Source organism: Salvelinus namaycush, chromosome 37, assembly GCF_016432855.1.
Source record: "Salvelinus namaycush isolate Seneca chromosome 37, SaNama_1.0, whole genome shotgun sequence".
Classification (NCBI taxonomy): Eukaryota; Metazoa; Chordata; class Actinopteri; order Salmoniformes; family Salmonidae; genus Salvelinus; species Salvelinus namaycush.
Window position 1 is genome coordinate 4,620,744 of NC_052343.1, and position 20,224 is coordinate 4,640,967.

The following is a 20,224-nucleotide window of genomic DNA, read 5'->3' on the forward strand; positions in this document are numbered from 1 at the left end:
TACAGATCTTTGCAATATGGGGCCGTGCATGATCATGCTGAAACAGGAGGTGATGGCGTCAGATGAATGGTATTGACATTGATAAAATGCAATTGTGTTAGTTTTCGGTAGCTTATGCCCGAGAGTGGCCTTATATTGTCCCCAGCACAAGGTGCACCTGTGTATGATCATGCTGTTTAATCAGCTTCTTGGTCAGGTGGATGGATTATCTTGGCAAAGGAGAAATGCACACAAACAGGAAGGGAAATAAGCTTTTTGTGCATATGGAACATTTCTGGGATATTTTAATTCAGATCATGATACATGTTGCGTATATATATTTTTTTTACTTTCAGATCGTATTACTCTGTGGGTGAGACAAATGAGCACCGGAGGCCCAAAGTGAAATATGATGCAAGGTGAGGTGCTGTTGCAACATGCACCCTGATAAGGTAAAATAGATAGAAAGGCTGAATACTCGGACTTCATGGGAGTTAACTGTACACTAGTCTCTCTGTGTGTGTGTGTGTGTGTGTGTGTTGAAGTGTCTGACTCTGAACACCTACGTGTGCAGTTACAGATTCTCAGGGTACTTAGTAGGAACACCTAAAAGTCATGGGACTCGGTAGTATTTAATCTAAACTCAGCAAAAAAAGAAACATCCTCTCACTGTCAACTGTGTTTATTTTCAGCAAACTTAACATGTGTAAATATTTGTATGAACATAAGATTCAACAACTGAGACATAAACTGAACAAATACCACAGACATGTGACTAGCAGAAATTGAATTATGTGTCCCTGAACAAAGGGGGGGTTAAAATCAAAAATAACAGTCAGTATCCGGTGTGGCCACCAGCTGCATTAAGTACTGCAGTGCATCTCCTCCTCATGGACTGCACCAGATTTGCCAGTTCTTGCTGTGAGATGTTACCCCACTCTTCCACCAAGGCACCTGCAAGTTCCCGGACATTTCTGGGGGGAATGGCCCTAGCCCCTCACCCTCCGATCCAACAGGTCCCAGACGTGCTAAATGGGATTGAGATCCGGGCTATTCGCTGGTAATGGCAGAACACTGACATTCCTGTCTTGCAGGAAATCACACACAGAACGAGCAGTATGGCTGGTGGCATTGTCATGCTGGGTCATGTCAGGATGAGCCTGCAGGAGGGGTACCACATGAGGGAGGAGGATATCTTCCCTGTAACGCACAGCGTTGAGAGTGCCTGCAATGACAACAAGCTCAGTCCGATGATGCCGTGACACACAGCCCCAGACCATGACGGACCCTCCACATCGATCCCACTCCAGAGTACAGGAATCGGTGTAACGCTCAATCCTTCAACGATAAACGCGAATCCGACCATCACCCCTGGTGAAACAAAACCCCGACTCGTCAGTGAAGAGCACTTTTGCTAGTCCTGTCTGGTCCAGTGACGGTGGGCTTGTGCCCATAGGCGATGTTGTTGCCAGTGATGTCTGGTGAACACCTGCCTTACAACAGGCCTACAAGCCCTCAGTCCAGCCTCTCTCAGGCTATTGCGGACAGTCTGAGCACTGATGGAGGGATTGTGCGTTCCTGGTGTAACTCGGGCAGTTGTTGCCATCTTGTTCCTGTCCCGCAGGAGGGATGTTCGAATGTACCGATCCTGTTACCCCAGGTGTTGTTATACGTGGTCTGCCACTGCGAGGACGATCAGCTGTCCGTCCTGTCTCCCTGTTACCCTGGCCACATCTGCAGTCCTCATGCCTCCTTGCAGCATGCCTAAGGCACGTTCACACAGATGAGCAGGGACCCTGGGCATCTTTCTTTTGGTTTTTTTCATAGTCAGAAGAAAGGCCTCTTAAGTATCCTAAGTTTTCATAACTGTGACCTTAATTGCCTACCGTCTGTAAGCTGTTAGTGTCTTAACGACCGTTCCACAGGTGCATGTTCATTAATTGCTTATGGTTCATTGAACAAGCATGGGAAACAGTGTTTAAACCCTTTACAATGAAGATCTATGAAGTTATTTGGATTTTACGAGTTATCTTTGAAAGACAGGGTCCAGAAAAAGGGATATTTATTTTTTTGCTGAGTTCAGATACCCTAATAACGATGACATGGCTCTATCTGTGAGACTGTTCCACCTTCAAAATCCCATAGGACTCCTTGAAGCCCCATTAAAGCTCATCTCTAGTCTCAGGGTCTGAGCTGTGGTATGTTGATTAAAGTGGATCAGGCTGTCTACGCGCCCTAGGAGTCTTTTTAAGGTCTCTTTTCATGTGTGCATCTGGCTGGAGGGTTGGGACATCAGAGAGGGTTATTGATAGGGTACTTGAAGGCATTGGAGAGAACATGTGGTGACACACACTTTGTCCCGGGACCTGATTCAGTCATCCTTTTCTGTGTTCAATCCGCCGCACTCATGTTTACTATCATTTATCAGGGTTGTGTTCATCAGGCACCAAGTGTAAGAACGTGGATTGAAACAGGGAGGGACTAGTTGGACTTTGCCCTAATGAGCACAACCCAGACGAGGTTCTTCACAACAGATTCAGTAGACCTTACTCAAATATTCTCAAAGGTCACCTCCATAGCTTCATCATTAAGGTGAATGACCAGTATAAAGACTTTACCGTCTCAGCTATGAAAACCATCAAGACATTAAAGTGGCAATCAGCAGGTGAAACACTCCCCGCCACTGTTTCGCCAAAAAGCTGAGGGATGGGGCGGGGAAATGTAACCACTCAAATTCACAGAGCTATGGATGCAAGGACTGACCTTCCATTATATAAAAAGTCTAGTAACCACATTGAGTCTATACCTGTGTTTGCTTACATTGACTGTGAAACAAACTTATATTGTGGGTTTTGATGGGTTATGACAGTTCAACTCATGAGACATTTATAAGATACATTCTTCAAGAATCAAATGGGTACATATCATTAATTTATAAGTAAAAAAAAAAAATTATGTAGTTACTTCAGATTGCCCCTTTAAAAGAACTGTCAAATATAATGAGGCCGAAAGTCAATTACTTTATTTTCATAAAAAAAAACACAGGTCCATTATTTTTAGTACAGTCAACTTGATGTCAAACAAAACTAAGATTAAAGAGTCAAAGAGTAAAATTAAACAGGGAAGACTGAGGCAGACACACATTTAACTATTCTAACAGTCAGAGTTCCTATAGAATAACACTTGCTAGTACTCACACCAGTGTTTGTGAAACTGTCTGTGTGGATCTGTTTTACCATGGAAGCTAGAAAACGTACAGTAATAAGAGAGTCGACCAAGAGGACACCTATTCCCCATTTACAGAAAACGTTCACTAAACCAGAAGTAACAGTCTGTGCTTCCACAGGGAGGGCCAAGAGCTCCGTCTGGATGCTGCTTCCTGATTGGATGGCCGACAAAGTGTATTTTTCTGCATGATGTCCATTGGTGAGAACAATGGCGAGAGAGAGCTTGGAGTCTAGGTCCTCCGAGAGGTGGCTCTGGGAAGAATAATGAGAAGAGAACGGTTCAGTACGTCAGTACGGATATAATACTTGACATAGCAGAGGGAGAGGGAGAGGGAGAGAACGTGAGAGAAAGGCGGGGGTTGACTCCTGTAGAATTCAATTTACCATCCCTTTATTGACTTCTTTCCAGGCTCGTTTTTACAACATGGTGCTCAAAACGACACAGGCAATTAAAAAAAGGATTAAACACAGCCGATCGAGGCGAATGACAACAGCGCTCTCCATTTCAAAGTGAACTACTCATCAATTCTGCCACAAGTAAAGATAATCACTTGCAATACACAAACTATAAAATAACAGCATGGAGCTACACAAGTTAAATCGGAGACAGGAACCATAATCATTCAATCTAGACGGGGTGTCAGTCAGCCATAGTGAGACGTTTGAGGACAATTGCAAGGAGCACAGAGAGATCAGAATTGCATTCAGTGGGGGTGTAATGTTTGATTTTCCAGACAGGAATATATCATGCAGAACAGGCGTGTTCCTCAGTCATGTCAAAAAATGGAACCATGTCAGCTCTACAAAATACATGTCTATTGGCAACGTTCCAGAACATTGCGACTCCTGAACGCATAACTGATAAGGCTTCTGATATAATCTTCATTGTTCTTTATCAATCCATGTTAAAAAGTGGTTGGAGGTGAACATATGGTCTTGATTTTTGATCAGATTTGTTTTTGGGGGGGGGGGTCAAAAAGCTGCACAGTTACAAACTACAATACAAACCCCAGAGGACAGACATCAACTTCCGACGTGGTACTCACCTGGGGATCAGTAGTTGGAGATCAGTAGCTGATCAACTTCTTGACGGCGTCAAAGCATTTCCACTTGTCTGGGATGTAGAAGGGTTCGAAGATGTGGGGGAAGGGAGTGTCGTAGCCGCAGACTCTAGCGATTGGCGCCTCTAGGTTGAGGAAGCACGCCTCCTGTGGACACACAACAGGTACGTGGGTCAGTTTCACTCGCTCTCAGCAGTCACATTACATCCCTCTTGACATGGACGACAGGCTCTGCAGGTGTTTGGGTAATCGCAACAATTCGTGTTCAGTAGGGCATACGTTGGAAAAAAGTAGCAAGAGGAAATACGAAAGAATTTCTCGTCAGACAAGTTGAAATAGTACGTCCCCGTTTTACTAGGTTTCTATCCTTCTAAACATGACCCGGTAAATGCAACTGTTTATCTGACTTTGCGGTACACACATAAGGCCAGAGTTTTTCATGACCACATTCCCTATGTTCTAGACCTCAGCTGAATCTGGTAATGAATTGTGTGGCTGTTGAACAAGTTGAGGAGACCCAAATATCTTGGCGTTACCTTAGATTGTAAACTGTCATGGTCAAAACGTAAAGATGGGGAGAGGTCTGTCCGTAATAAAGAGATGCTCTGTTTTTTTGACACCACACTCCAAAAAGCAAGTTCTGCAGGCTCTAGTTTTGTCTAATCTTGATTATTGTCCAGTTGTGTGGTCCAGTGCTGCAAGGAAAGACCTACAGTTGAAGTCGGAAGTTTACATACACTGTAACCAAATACATTTAAACTCAGTTTTTCACAATTCCTGACATTTAATCCTAGTAAAAATTCCCTGTCTTAGGTCAGTTAGGATCACCACTTTATTTTAAGAATGTGAAATGTCAGAACAATAGTAGAGATAATTATATATTTCAGCTTTTATTTCTTTCATCACATTCCCAGTGGGGAATTAGTATTAGTATTTGGTAGCATTGCCTTTAAATTGTTTTAACTTGGGTCAAATGTTTTGGGTAGCCTTCCACAAGCTTCCCACAATAAGTTGGGTGAATTTTGGCCCATTCCTCCTGACAGAGCTGGTGTAACTGAGTCAGGTTTATAGGCCTCCTTGCTTGCACACACTTTTTCAGTTCTGCCCACAAATTTTATGTAGGATTGATTGAGGTCAGGGCTTTGTGATGGCCACTCCAATACCTTGACTTTGTTGTCCTTAAGCCATTTTGCCACAACTTTGGAAGTATGCTTGGGGTCATTGTCCATTAGGAAGACGCATTTGCGACCAAGCTTTAACTTCCTGACTGATGTCTTGAGATGTTGCTTCAATATATCCACATAATTTTTCTTCCTCATCATCTATTTTTTTAAAGTGCACCAGTCCCTCCTGCAGCAAAGCACCCCCAAAACATGATGCTGCCACCCCCGTGCTTCATGGTTGGGATGGTGTTCCTCGGCTTGCAAGCCTCCCCATTTTTCCTCCAAACATAACAATGGTCATTATGGCCAAACAGTTTTATTTTTGTTTCATCAGACCATAGGACATTTCTCCAAAAAGTACGCTTTTTGTCTCCATGTGCAGTTGCAAACCGTAGTCTGGCTTTTTTATGGCGGTTTTGGAGCAGTGGCTTCTTTTTTGCTGAACGGCCTTTCAGGTTATGTCGATACAGGACTCGTTTTACTGTGGATATAGATACTTTTGTACCCGTTTCCTCCAGCATCTTCACAAGGTCCTTTGCTGTTGTTCTGGGTTGATTTGCACTTTTCGCACCAAAGTACGTTCATCTCTAGGAGACAGAACGCGTCTCCTTCCTGAGCGGTATGACGACTGCGTGGTCCCATGGTGTTTATACTTGCGTACTATTGTTTGTACAGATGAACATGGTACCTTCAGGCGTTTGGAAATTGCTCCTAACGCTGAACCAGACTTGTGGAGGTCTACAATTGTTTTTCTGAGGTCCTGGCTGATTTCTTTTGCTTTTTCCATGGTGTCAAGCAAAGAGGCACTGAGTTTGAAGGTAGGCCTAGAAATACATCCACAGGTGCACCTCCAATTGACTGAAACAATGTCAATTAGTCTATCTGAACCTTCTAAAGCGATCACATACTTTTCTGGAATTTTCCAAGCTGTTTAAAGGCACAGTCAACTTACTGTATGTAAACTTTTGACCAACTGGAATTGTGATACAGTGAATTATAAGTGAAATAATCTGTCTGTAAACAAAAATGACGTGTGTCATGCACAAAGTAGATGTCCTAACCGACTTGCCAAAACTATAGTTGGTTAACAAGAAATTTGTGGAGTGGTTGAAAAATGAGTTTTAATAACTCCAACCTAAGTGTATGTAAAATTCCAACTTCAACTGTAGTTAAGCTGCAGCTGGCCCAGAACAGAGCCCAGCAAACCTGGTTTCAAAAAACAGATAAAGCAACACCTCACGGCACAACGCCTCTCCCCTATTTGACCTAGACAGTTTGTGTATGCACCGATATGTAGGTTACGTGTGCCTTTCAAAAAAAAACGTACGTAGTTGTGTCCGTATCTATTAATGTTCTGTATTATGTCATGTTTCATGTTTAGTGTGGACCCCAGGAAGAGTGGCTGCTGCTTTTGCAACAGCTAAATCGGGATCCTGATTAAAAACCAAATAGCAGGAAAAACTCCAGGCCCTTGATCTATTGCTTGACAGAGAGACAGTGGAGTGGAATCAGTTTCACTGGCATGGCTGTAGCCACAGTAACACTAGAAATCATTCACTGGAACATTGCCAACAGCTTCAGTGAATTCACTACCACCACCCTTAAAAGTTGGGAGACAAATGGCTTATTTAAAATCACAGCTCAGAGCTGGCCAACGCACAGCTTGTCTTTTGGCAGGGCTGGAAAACAAGCCATCGCTCATGTCTCTATTGGCTTTTGACCTCCTCCCACAGCATCTAAAAGCAATGGAGGGGCCAATAGCCTCCACAGGAGAGGAGAGCCATCGCTGAGACAAATTAACCACAGGGTCTTAGTAACTTGCATTCAGACACACAGACAGAGACAGACACACATTCACACACCCTCGTACAATGTGTATGTGATGTGTGCTCACAGCCCACCCAATCAAACCTACACAAGACAAAAATCAGTCACAAACGTGATAACTGAGACAAAGACGAGTAGGGAGTCATTTAGCTTTTAGAACAGATTCTGCAGACCCCTAGCTAAACTAAGGCTAGCCCTACTCTGTGGACATTGTGTTGTATTTGCATGTTTCTGCAGTAATATGTTTTTCATCTCCTCCAAAACATCTGGCAGGGTTCAGAAGAAAGTCAGGCTCCATGAGAAAGCCTTTGTGTGTCTCCTTATTGCATGGGCTGTAAAAACAACAGAGAGCCTGTAGATACGTGTCGGCTCCACGTCCCCAGTATCACGCCAGGCCCGCCGGGTCTAATTTACAGATATAGCTTTAGCATTGCCAGCAGCGGCATGTCTCAGGTTTCTTTGACATGTTAAAAAGGAATTAGCAGACGGACAAAATGGTCCTCCTGGTCATTAGGGTTTACTGTACCACGAGACGGGAATACATATGCAGTATACATTATTACCACAGTGGTACAACAAAGGTCATACATCAGTGTTACAAGCATGTTTACAGCGTGCAGGGAAAGTGATGGGCTCATGTGTATGGCTCATGGCCCGCTGTAGTGTATCAAAGAGGGGTTGGGGGTGTCATTACTCAGCCCACAACAGGCAGCCCAGCTCTGCCTCGCTAATTAGTGGTGATTAGCTTTAAAAAGGATGCCAGCAGTTAGTGCCAGCCAGCATCCTCTCCCCATCCAACCCCACACCGCCTGCCACTCCATGGCCAAGTGGGCCAAACGGTTTCCGTGGAGAATTCCTTCTGTCCTCTCCAACAGTCTAGGGCAGAGTTGGGAGACTGGACATGATGCATTGTATGTATAAGACCATAAGTTCACATATTCTATCGTCAAATATCTCTATTCCCCTATTGCACCTAGTTGAGGCAAGAACATAAATCAATTTAGCCTCTAAGGTCAAAATCTTATAAGCATAAAATTACAGTTTTCACAGTCCTAAAGAACTTTAATAGCTCTTCAACACTTGGAAGGTGGATGATTCTCTTGATGCAGAACTCTCAGAAAGGACGCTCACCAACGTCTGGCAGTGGCTAAGGAAAATAAAAACATCTGAGCTGCGATGACTAATTATATTCTTTGACCAGGTTTCCTTGCTGTGTTGCTCAGTGGAGAGCTATTCCTGGTCATGGGGGCTAGGAGTGTAACAGGCAGACACTTGTGTGGCAGCTGGAGGGGGCCTGCAGTGGACTTCAGTGACAGACTGACAGCACACTTAATCACGAAGATAAAGCTTAAAACAAATAAGATGAGTCTGGTCAGGCCTGCATTTTTGTAGCGTTACATCAGAAGTGTGATAAATCCTGTCAGACTTTCTGAAAGAATGGAAACATTTAGCCTAGTCCATCTCTCCCAATTTAATGTCATGATAGAGGACCATCCGTGTCTCTAGAGTGCACAGCATTAAGGGAGAACGTCTCATGAGACAATCTATGATCCACAGGCAGACAGAAAGACAGTACTAAAGGTTTTTTTCTGTAAGACTCCTAACTGTAATCTCCTCTAAATACACTTACTTACTGGAAGCAGGAAGAAAGCAGTCTGGTTGCTTGTCACCACAGCTAAATGGTGATGTGCCACAGAACTCTAATCTTTAGAGAAAACACATCATCAATCTGACTTAAATGTCTGCATATAAATATGACAAAATGGCAGAATAAACTATGGACTGCATCTCTCGAGGAGGCAATATAGAAAAATGTAAAAAATACCAGGTTTAGATTTGCAGTTGCGCATTTTGTCTCCTGTCACACAAAAAAAGTGTGTCAGCGACAGCCACAGATTGGGGAATTCAGTCACTATTGGATAATTCCAATATTACCAAATGGGACTGCCAACAATGACAAATCACACACTGCCCTCTGGGCACACACTAGCTGAATCCGTATTGTGACTTGGAATCAACGTGGAAAATACATTGGATTTGAAATAAGTAATCAACCAGTTCTGTTTTGATCTAATTTGAACCAGCATTGTAAACATTGAAATTAGGGTAAAACTTTCACTTAAATACATTGACTTAACAACCTGTTAGTCAGGTTACATTAATCTAATTTCAACATAATCATCAGAACTATGTATGTTGAAATTGCATTGAAAGTTCCATGTAGAAACATTAAAAATATTTTTCATCCTATATTAAATTGGGTGGTTGAAATTATGTTGAATTTCATATGTACTTTGGACATCTTTAGGACTGACCCTAGTTAGTCGACTGGTCAATTGTTTGGTTGATAGGCTGTTGGTCAACCAAGATTTTTTTGAGTCGAGCAGTCACAAATATAGTGCCTTCGGGAAGTATTCAGACCCCTTGACTTTTTCCACATTTTGTTACGTTACAGCCTTATTCTAAATGGATTAAATAAATAAAAAATCCTCAGCAATCTAAACACAATACCCCATAGACAAAGTGAAAACAGGTTTTTAGAAATGCTTGTACATTTATTAAATATAAAAAACAAATACCCTATCGACATAAGCATTCTGACCCTTTAACATGAGACTCGACATTGAGCTCAGGTGCATCCGGTTTCCATTGATCATCCTTGAGATGTTTCTACAACTTGATTGGAGTCCACCTGTGGTAAATTCAATTGATTGGACATGACTTGGAAAGGCACATACCTGTCTATATAAGGTCCCACATTTGACAGCGCATGTCAGAGCAAAAACCAAGCCATGAGGTCGAAGGATTTGTCCATAGAGCTCAGAGACAGGATTGTGTTGTGGCACAGATTTGGGGAAGGCTACCAAATTATTACTGCAGCATTGAAGGTCCACAAGAACATCGAGGCAAAGATGAACAAAGCAAAGTACAGAGTACCTTGATGAAAACCTGCTCCAGAGCACTCAGACCAACGACCCTATGCACACAGCCAAGACAACGCAGGAGTGGCTTCGGGACATGTCTCTGTCCTTGAGACAAGTTTTTTATTTTTTAGACCTTTATTTAACCAGGTAGGCCAGTTGAGAATAAGTTCTCATTTACAACTGCGACCTGGCCAAGATAAAGCAAAGCAGTGCGACAAAAACAACAGAGTTACACATGGGATAAACAAACAGTCAATAACAATGTCCTTGTGTGGCCCAGACTTGAACCCGATCAAACATTTCTGGAGAGACCTGAAAATAGCTGTGCAGTGACGCTCCCCATCCAACTTGACAGAGCTTGAAAGGGTCTGTAGAGAAGAATGGCAGAAACTCCCCAAATACAGGTGTGCCAAGCTTGTAGCGTTTTACCCAAGAAGGCTGGCTGTAATCGCTGCCAAAGGTGCTTCAACAAAGCACTGAGTAAAGGGTGTGAATACTTATGAAAATGTCTTATTTCAGTTTTATTTTTTATAAATTTGCACCAAAAAAAAACAACTGATTGTCATTATGGGGTATTGTGTGTAGATTGATGAAAAAAATGTATTTAATACGGCTGTTACATAACAAAATGTGGAAAAAGTCTAGGGGTTTGACTATTTTCCGAATGCACTGTATATATATATATATATATATATTTCGAATGGCACACAAGACACCTGTCTGATTCACGCCTGTCTAAGTGGACTAATCCATTACAGAGGCCGTGGGGATTGCACACCAGTAGTAAACCTACATTTACAGTAAATTCCCATAACTTCTAATCTACAATGTTTGTTTGGTTACGGTCATTTCTGTTAATGCATTCAATATTATTATGACAGTCTTACTGTTCTCATCGTAGGACTGGACACTGTTTGCAGCGCGCACAACCTAGGCTACACTTGTGATGAATAGGTTTTGGTTCATTTCATTCCATTTATGACTTGTCAATATATTAATTGTCTTTTGTTCGGTGCGCTCCTGTCAATCTTGAGAAAGGAAACGCACCTGACTACGTATAGAAGTAGGCCTAAGCTACCTTGTCTGCGAGCAAATGTAGGCCTATAAATGTGCCCAGATCTGGAGATCTTCTACCATTTCTGATTGTCTTAACTCACCATCACCACTGTGAGGCTTCTCAAAGTAATTTTTTCTTCGCCTCTAACAGCAAGTAAACAAAGTCTGTTTCTACATCCATTTGAGAATGACAATAGTTCCTTAACGTTGCCTATTTGAAACATCTTTCCAGCGCTCTCCCTTTCGATAACCACTCTCCCTTTCGATAACATAAAAATGTCATGCTCTGATCGATGGAAACTTCATAAAATAGGCCTACCTGATTACTTCTTATCCCTTGCGCAAATAGCCTACAGCTGTGTGTCAGGAGCTCACTGGCGTGGGAAACTGAGCGCCCAGAATATTTCATATCATGTTGTAAGTTTGCTAGCACAAGCTTCGGGCTGGACCAAGTTAATAGTTGATACAATGTTTCAAGTTCCTTGCAGACAGGCCATGTGTAGCCAATATGATTTACAGGATATTTATTTTTATCAGGATATTGGCAGTGGTGGAAAAAGTATCAAATTTTCATACTTGAGTAAAAGTAAAGATACCTTAAAATAAAATGACTCAAGGAAAAGTCACCCAGTAAAATACTACTTGAGTAAAAGTAAAAGTATTTGGTTTTAAATGTACTTAAGTATCAAAAGTAAAAGTATAAATCCTTTAAAATATCTTATATTAAGCAAACAAGACAATTAAATATATATGTTTTTTTTATGGCTAGCCAGGGTCACAGTACAACACTCAGACATAATTCACAAACAAAGCATTTGTGTTTAGTGAGTCTGCCAGATCAGAGGCAGTAGGGATGACCAGGGATGTTCTCTTGATAAGTGCGTGAATTAGACAATTTTCCTGTCCTGCTAAGCATTAAAAATGTAATGAGTCCTTTGGGTGTCAGGGTAAATGTAAGGAGTACAAGTACATTTTCTTTAGGAATGTAGTGGAGTAAAAGTAAAAGTAGTAAAAAATATAAATAGTAAAGTAAAAATACAGATACCCTAAAAAAACGACTAAACTAAAAATACTTAAGTACTTTACACCACTGGATATTGGCTACCTGCAGGCTGCTATTTTTACATATTGGCAATGGCAATAGAAAGTTACAAATCTAAAAGTATATTTTTCATTTCGAATTTTGATTAACGACATGACATTGATTTTGAGATATGAAGACTATTATAAATGAATTGAAACTGTTCCACGAAAATGTGCATAAAAAAACTGGTTCGCAGATCAGTAGAAACAGTATGATAAATATGCACCGCAAATTGAAAAAGGTTGCAGACCGCTGGTGTAGCCTTTTACTAGCAACTTCAGGAGCTTAACGGAAGGCCAGCAGCAGCGGGGGGAGGGGGGTCAGGAACAGGTTAGGGTATATAACTCTTCTAGTTAGGCTATATTGAGCTCTGCCTCCCTCGTTAGTAATTTTTGCGTCTTCATTTTTAATTACAATGCTTAAAGCATCAAACAAGCTCAGTAGCGTACATATAGTTAATCTTATTAAAACATAGGGTGTGTCTATACATGGAAAAATTCACGTTTTAAAATGTTGACAGAGCGATTGGTTGAAAGAACATAACTTTTTTTTAACGTTTTTAGTCGGAGACAGTTGATAGTAAAATGGTATGTTTAATTCAACATCGTTTCAGTGTCATGCCTCATAAACCTAAATACAGAGGTATATTGAAATAAAATGTGAAAGCAAAATCCAACGATTCCTGACTGAACAGTAACTCCGACTGGTATTCGGGTATACGAGGGGCAATGCACTTCAGTGAGAACAAGTCTACCGTCCAGATGCTTATCTCTATGTACCCTGCTTAGATTTGGAAACAAGCTGTACTCAATTCAGCAGAGCTACCCTGTCAACACATTTAGACATTGATCAGCTTCCATACTCATTTGAGTAGACTACCAAAATAACATTGAATAGTTGAAAGTAACTCAGCTAACTTTTCTCACACAAGTTGTATGTGAAAGTAAATTCGGAGTAAGGTTAGGTTTAAGTAGCATACATTGACATCTGATTTGCCCAACAAAGGACACCATCATTTCAACGTTAGCTAGGTAAACTCTCATTCATCCATCTTTGGAAGTTTAGAAATCGCTAACCATTAGCCCTATAAATAGGATGGAAAATACATGATACTAATAATAACAATACACTTTTACCTTTGGATGTTGTCTTATGTACTGTACGCTATTCATAATATTTATTTAATACACCACCCCGTTCACGATAATGGTTTGCTCCTACACACAGTGAGTCACGTGGCCGTCGCTTGCTATATAAAGCATGCAGACCGGCATCCAGTTACTGTTTGATTGAGCCAAACAAGTGACCTAAGCACCTTTGAACGTGGTATGATCGTCGGTGCCAGGCGCACCGGTTCCAGTATCTCAGAAACGGCCGGCCTCCTGGGCTTTTCACGTTGATGAGAGGTCGAAGGAGCATGGCAAGAATCGTGTAAGCAAACAGGCGGACCACAAACAGGAAAATAACGGCGAAGTACAACAGGTGTGTGCAGGAAGGCATCTCGGAACACACAACTTGTCAGTCCTCATCACAGATGACCACACCGGTTTCCACTCCTATTAGCTAAAAACATGGAGAAGCGGCTCCAGTGGGCACACGATCACCAACACTGGACAATTGAGGAGTGGAAAAAAGTTGCCTGGTCCGACGAATTCCAGTTCCTGTTGTGTCATGCAAAAAGTCAGGATTTGGCATAATCACCATGAGTCCATAGCCCCATCCTGCCTGGTGTCAACCGTACAGGCTGGTGGCAGTGGTGTAATGGTGTGAGGAATGTTTTCCTGGCACACGTTAGGTCCCTTGATACCAATTAACAAAGTTTAAGCCCCAAAGAAGTCAGGCTGTTCTGGAGGAAAAGGGGTGTCCGACCGCTACTAGATGGATATACCTAATAAACTGGCCAATGAGTGTGTACTATCCAAGCAGAAGATAGTCCTTCAAAATGTGATATTTGTGTTCCCAATTCAATATACAGTTTGTCTACAAATTAATAATTGATATGTTGGATTCATGTCTCCATCTCAACCAAAATGTAAAGAATAGAACTAAATCAAATCAAACTTTAAATGCACTTCAAATAAAGTTTGATTTGATTTAGTTCTATTCTTCACACCTCGATTTTTGGTTGAGATGGAGGCATGAATCCAACATAGTAATAACTTATAGACTACATTTGAAATCAATCAACCATCCTTCAAATACAAGACAATATCCAAACATAAAAGTGTATTATTAATATCATGAATTTGGCATCCTAATTATAGGGCTAATGGTACATTACCAAAAGTATGTGGACACCTGCTCGTCAAACATCTCATTCCAAAATCATGGGCATTATTATGGAGTTGGTCCCCCATTTCCTGCTATATTAGCCTCCACTCTTCTGGGAAGGCTTTCCACTAAATGTTGGAACTTTTCTGCAGGGACTTGCTTTTATTCAGCTACAAGAGCATTAGTGAGGTCTGGCACTGATGTTGGGAGATTAGGCCTGGCTCACAGTCGGCGTTCCAATTAATCCCAAAGGTGTTTGATGGGGTTGAGGTCAGGGCTCTGTACAGGCCAGTCAAATTCTTCCACACCGATCTCAACTAACCATTTCTGTATGGACCTCTTTCTGTGCACTGGGATATTGTCATGCTGAACCAGGAAAGGGCCTTCCCCAAACTGTTGCCACAAAGTTGGAAGCACAAAATTGTTGCGAATGTCATTGAATGCTGTAGCGTTAAGATTCCCCTTCACTGGAACGACCGAACCATGAAAATCAGCTCCAGACCATTATTCCACCTCCACCAAACTTTACAGTTGGCACTATGCATTGGGGCAGGTAGCGTTTGCCTGGCATCCGCCAAACCCAGATTTGTCCGTCGGACTGCTAGATGGTGAAGAGAGATTCATCACTCCAGAGGACACGTTTCCACTACTCCAGAATCCAATGAGGGCGAGCTTTACACCACTCTAGGCGACAATAGGCATTGCACATGATGATCTTAGGCTTGTGTGCTGTGTGGTACTGCTGGGCCATGGAAACCTATTGCATGAAGCTCCCGACGAACAGTTATTGTGCTGACGTTGCTTCCAGAGGCAGTTTGGAACTTGGTAGTGAGTGTTGCAACCAAGGACTTAATACTATTGGGTCTGAATACTTAAGTAAATAATAAGATAAAAATAAGATATTTCAGTTTAGTACTTTTTATAAATTTCCAAACATTTCTAAAAACCTGTTTTTGCTTTGTCATTATGGGGTATTGTGTGTAGATTGATGTTGGGGGGGGAAACAATTGAATCCATTTTACAATAAGGTTGTAACGTAACAAAATGTTGAAAAAGTCAAGGGGTCTTAATACTTTCCGAATGCACTGTGTGGAGCAGTACATAAGACAGCATCAGTGAGATCTCACTGCTGGGGTACTTTCCTCTGCCTAGTCTCTCAGCACTGTTTAATCTGTACCTTTATCAGTCTTACATAGGCCATTTCAACACCGCTCTGAAGTTGACAGCAGTCCATAGATTTTTTTAAATCAGAGTTCTTATTTTACTGGGTTTACAAGTAATACATGGTGTGGTCATTTTTTTTTTAAAGACATCTTGGAAAATCCATTTTGATCTTAAAAGTATTTGTTTATTTGCTTCCGTGGTTCCCCTATGAACAATGGTTTCAGAGGGTTCAAAGACAGCCGCAGTTAGTGGGTTCATCAACACTGGAAGCTTTTAGGGACTGATTAGAGGAGTTCATTATAGACTTCCTACGTGCTCGTACTTACATATATTACTTACTAAGCAACTTCCTGGAAGGAAAAATGAATCACACATTCTCTGATCATCCTGTTGAAGGTCAAATTTAGGGGAATTCCTTGCAATTTAGATTCAAATCTACCTCTGCAGGTAAAGGATGGACCAGTATGGATGAATTAATACCCAAACTGGCCAATGAGGGTTTCATGCTAGACTGTGGCCATTCAACCCATCAACTGGCAAAGAGGAGAACATGGAGCGATACCTCATGTCCATACTCTACCACAGCCTGTATACTATCCAATTTTACTTTCCTCAGTGTGTGTGAAGCTTAACAGGCCTCTTCCATAAACACATCCCTTTGAAGGCGATTGGTGTACCCTGTGAGGGAGAGAGACAGAGGGCATCCAGCCATGGTTTTACAATGGAAGAAGGTGCAGGAAAACAGCGCCTGAGGAAACAAACCAGCTTTATTTTATTTATTTTTTCAACCAGGAAGGGCTCATTGAGATTTGAAATCTCTTTTTCAAGAGCGTCCTGGACTCTTTAAAACGGCCTGACAGGCAAACATGGGTTCTGCTTCTGATTCGGAAGGCAATTATGTCAGAAAAACGCAGGCTTTCAACTTTGACCAACCCCAACTGGGCCGGAATGGAAGACGGCCATCTTTGATGTGAGGCCCGGACCAGTAGCACCACAACTCAGTGATAAGCGCTGGGTTGGAGTTTGATGCTAGACTCCGCGCCATTCCCATTACACACAAATAAAGGAAGGAACTCGGCAGAGCAACCAGTGTGGATGATTCCAACGTGTCTGAAAGCTGTGGTAGGTCTACAGCAAAGGTTACGGGACCAAAGGCAGTGTGTAATTAAGCAATAAGGCCCGAGGGGGTGTGGTATATACCACAGCTAAGGGCTGTTCTTAAGCACGACATAACTATTGGTATTATCAACTGGTTACCAACTTAATTGGAGAAGTAAAAATATATGTTTTTTCATACCTGTGGTATACAATCTGATATGGCACGGCTGTCAGCCAATCAGCATTCAGGGCTCGAACCACCCAGTTTATAATCTGGGATTGGTGTTTGCAGTGACTGGGGAGATGCAGCATGAACTGTAGGTACTCAATAAAAAAATAAAAATCACATGGAAGCTCTAGTTTTGCTTGTGTATCTCAAGTAACGCTTCGTCCCTAAGTGTACTTCCGTCTATAGCGTGAAACAGACTTAAAGCCAGTGTTGCTTGTAAGCACAGCCTCTACTGCACGATCCAATCCCAGGGGTCTAGCCTATAAATACTATACAGTACCAGTCAAAAGTTAGGACACCTACTCATTCAAGGGATTTCCTTTATTTTTTACTATTTTCTTCATTGTAGAATAATAGTGAAGACATCAAAACTATGAAATAACACATGGTTTTTGCGACTGCACTTGAGGAAACTTTCAAAGGTCTTGAAATGTTCCGCATTGACTGACCTTCATGTCTTAAAGTAATGATGGACTGTCGTTTCTCTTTGCTTATTTGAGGAGCTGTTCTTGCCACAATATGGACTTGGTATTTTACCAAATAGGGCTATCTTCTGTATACCACCCCTACCTTGTTACAACAAAACTGATTGTCTCAAATGCATTAAGGAACATTTATGGAATTTAACTTTTAACAACGCACACCTGTTAATTGAAATGCATTCCAGGTGACTACCTCGCAAAGCTGGTTGAGAGAATGCCAAGGGTGTGGAACGCTGTCATCAAGGCAAAGGGTGGCTACTTTGAAGAATCTCAAATATAAAATATATTTTGATTTGTTTCACACTTTTTTTTGTTACTACATTATTCCATACGTTTGACTGGTACTGTATGTAGCACAGCGAGGTCCGTGTTTTAATTGTCACAAAGCTGTATGCACAGCAGTATGGGAGAGGCTGCTCAACTTTACCATGGCACTCTTTGTATCCCTGAGGTCCATTGTAAGTCAGCAGAGAAGCACTGATATAGAGTAGAGGTCAGCCAATGACAACACCTTTTGTGAGGTGTAGGTAATCCACCGAATGGAAACTTTCAAACCCTTAACGCCGCTGTTCCAAATTTGAAAGAAAGTCAAACTAATCCATAATTGGACCGTGCTTACACTGCCCCGAGGCAGTTGGCTTTGACCCGATTATCCTTCAGTTTCACCCTGCTGTCCAGACATAATACACTGACAAAAGCATTCTGTATAGCCACTCCTGGAGGCACTAACACGTGGAAAGGTGTGGAAAGAGTTTTTGCACATGCCTCAGAGCCAGATAACAAAACAGCTGAACATGTGCTGAGACAAAACAGCTGAACGCCAGGGAAAGCCTACTGGACGGCCTGATCTCAATTATTTATTCTTCAACAATCCAAATGAAACAACAAGCTCCAGGGTGGGTAAATCAAGGCATACTCCCAGCCCTGTCACTTCAAAAGAATATCTATTTGCACATTGTTCAAAGTATATTTCACATAAAGAATAGAAGAAAAGTTAAGTCCTGGACTCTGACAGCTGAGCATGCACTTCGTCAATCGTAATAGTAACCCATACCAGACTATAAGCCATTAGTATCACAGGCCTTCATTCCCGCCATGAATGGGATATTCCAGGCCGAGTCTTGCCTTTGACCCTGGTAGTAAGGTGTGGTGCAGGTCTCCCTCTCTGCTTCTGACTGGTTGTGAGGTGTGGTGCAGGTCTCCATCTCTGCTGTTGACCCTGGTTTGTGAGGTGTGGTGCAGGTCTCCATCTCTGCTGTTGACCCTGGTTTGTGAGGTGTGGTGCAGGTCTCCATCTCTGCTGTTGACCCTGGTTTGTGAGGTGTGGTGCAGGTCTCCATCTCTGCTGTTGACCCTGGTTTGTGAGGTGTGGTGCAGGTCTCCATCTCTGCTGTTGACCCTGGTTTGTGAGGTGTGGTGCAGGTCTCCATCTCTGCTGTTGACCCTGGTTTGTGAGGTGTGGTGCAGGTCTCCATCTCTGCTGTTGACCCTGGTTTGTGAGGTGTGGTGCAGGTCTCCATCTCTGCTGTTGACCCTGGTTTGTGAGGTGTGGTGCAGGTCTCCATCTCTGCTGTTGACCCTGGTTTGTGAGGTGTGGTGCAGGTCTCCATCTCTGCTGTTGACCCTGGTTTGTGAGGTGTGGTGCAGGTCTCCATCTCTGCTGTTGACCCTGGTTGTGAGGTGTGGTGCAGGTCTCCATCTCTGCTGTTGACCCTGGTTTGTGAGGTGTGGTGCAGGTCTCCATCTCTGCTGTTGACCCTGGTTTGTGAGGTGTGGTGCAGGTCTCCATCTCTGCTTTTGACCCTGGTTTGTGAGGTGTGGTGCAGGTCTCCATCTCTGCTGTTGACCCTGGTTTGTGAGGTGTGGTGCAGGTCTCCATCTCTGCTGTTGACCCTGGTTTGTGAGGTGTGGTGCAGGTCTCCATCTCTGCTTTTGACCCTGGTTTGTGAGGTGTGGTGCAGGTCTCCATCTCTGCTGTTGACCCTGGTTTGTGAGGTGTGGTGCAGGTCTCCATCTCTGCTGTTGACCCTGGTTTGTGAGGTGTGGTGCAGGTCTCCATCTCTGCTTTTGACCCTGGTTTGTGAGGTGTGGTGCAGGTCACCCTCTCTGCTTTTGACTGGTTTGTGAGGTGTGGTGCAGATCTCACTCTCCGCTCTAAGCTCTGGTGCTGCAGGTCTTCCTCTCTGCTCTTGACTCTTGTTAAGTAGTGGATTAGGTCTCCCTTTCTGGTCGTTCCCTTGAGAGCACTTGATACATTGTTGTTGTAGTTCCCAGAGGCTTGACCCAGGTCCGATAGCTCAGCACCTTTCTACTAAAAGCTCTATTTTTAGCGCTTTTTCCATTTCATCGCATTATCAGCGTGGAACCCACGCCACATCCCCGTTATTAGCGGGTGAGTCACCACAGTCCGGCGAGTCGCAGTACTGACCGCCACCCTTGGCCATCTGTACAGGGGGCAAGTGGGCGCTCCAGAGCCAGCGAGGTCACGTTGCCAAGGGAACTTGGCCACGAGAGTGTGTGTGTGCCCTGCTCTTGAGGGGGGACAACGTGGCATGCGGCCGCAACACCTGGATACACTTAGACATGAGGTGCAAGTGCATGTGATCATTTATTCTGTCAGTAGTGGTTGAGGATTCATTTGGCGCGAGATGAAAGCTGT

At 42.8% G+C, this 20,224-nt stretch overlaps 1 protein-coding gene across 1 annotated transcript in view; it reads right to left on the minus strand.

Annotated features, from left to right (window-relative positions):
• Window positions 1–2,979: 2,979 nt before the first annotated feature.
• LOC120031308 (2-oxoisovalerate dehydrogenase subunit beta, mitochondrial-like) overlaps window positions 2,980–20,224 on the minus strand; it is a 90,900-nt gene continuing 73,655 nt past the window's right edge. Inside the window, exons 10-11 of the mRNA XM_038977005.1 lie at window positions 4,253–4,414; window positions 2,980–3,458 (exon numbers count right to left, since the gene is read on the minus strand). Of these exons, the coding sequence (XP_038832933.1) occupies window positions 4,274–4,414 (141 nt within the window). The 3' untranslated portion in view covers window positions 2,980–3,458; window positions 4,253–4,273. The remainder of the gene's footprint in view (window positions 3,459–4,252; window positions 4,415–20,224) is intronic.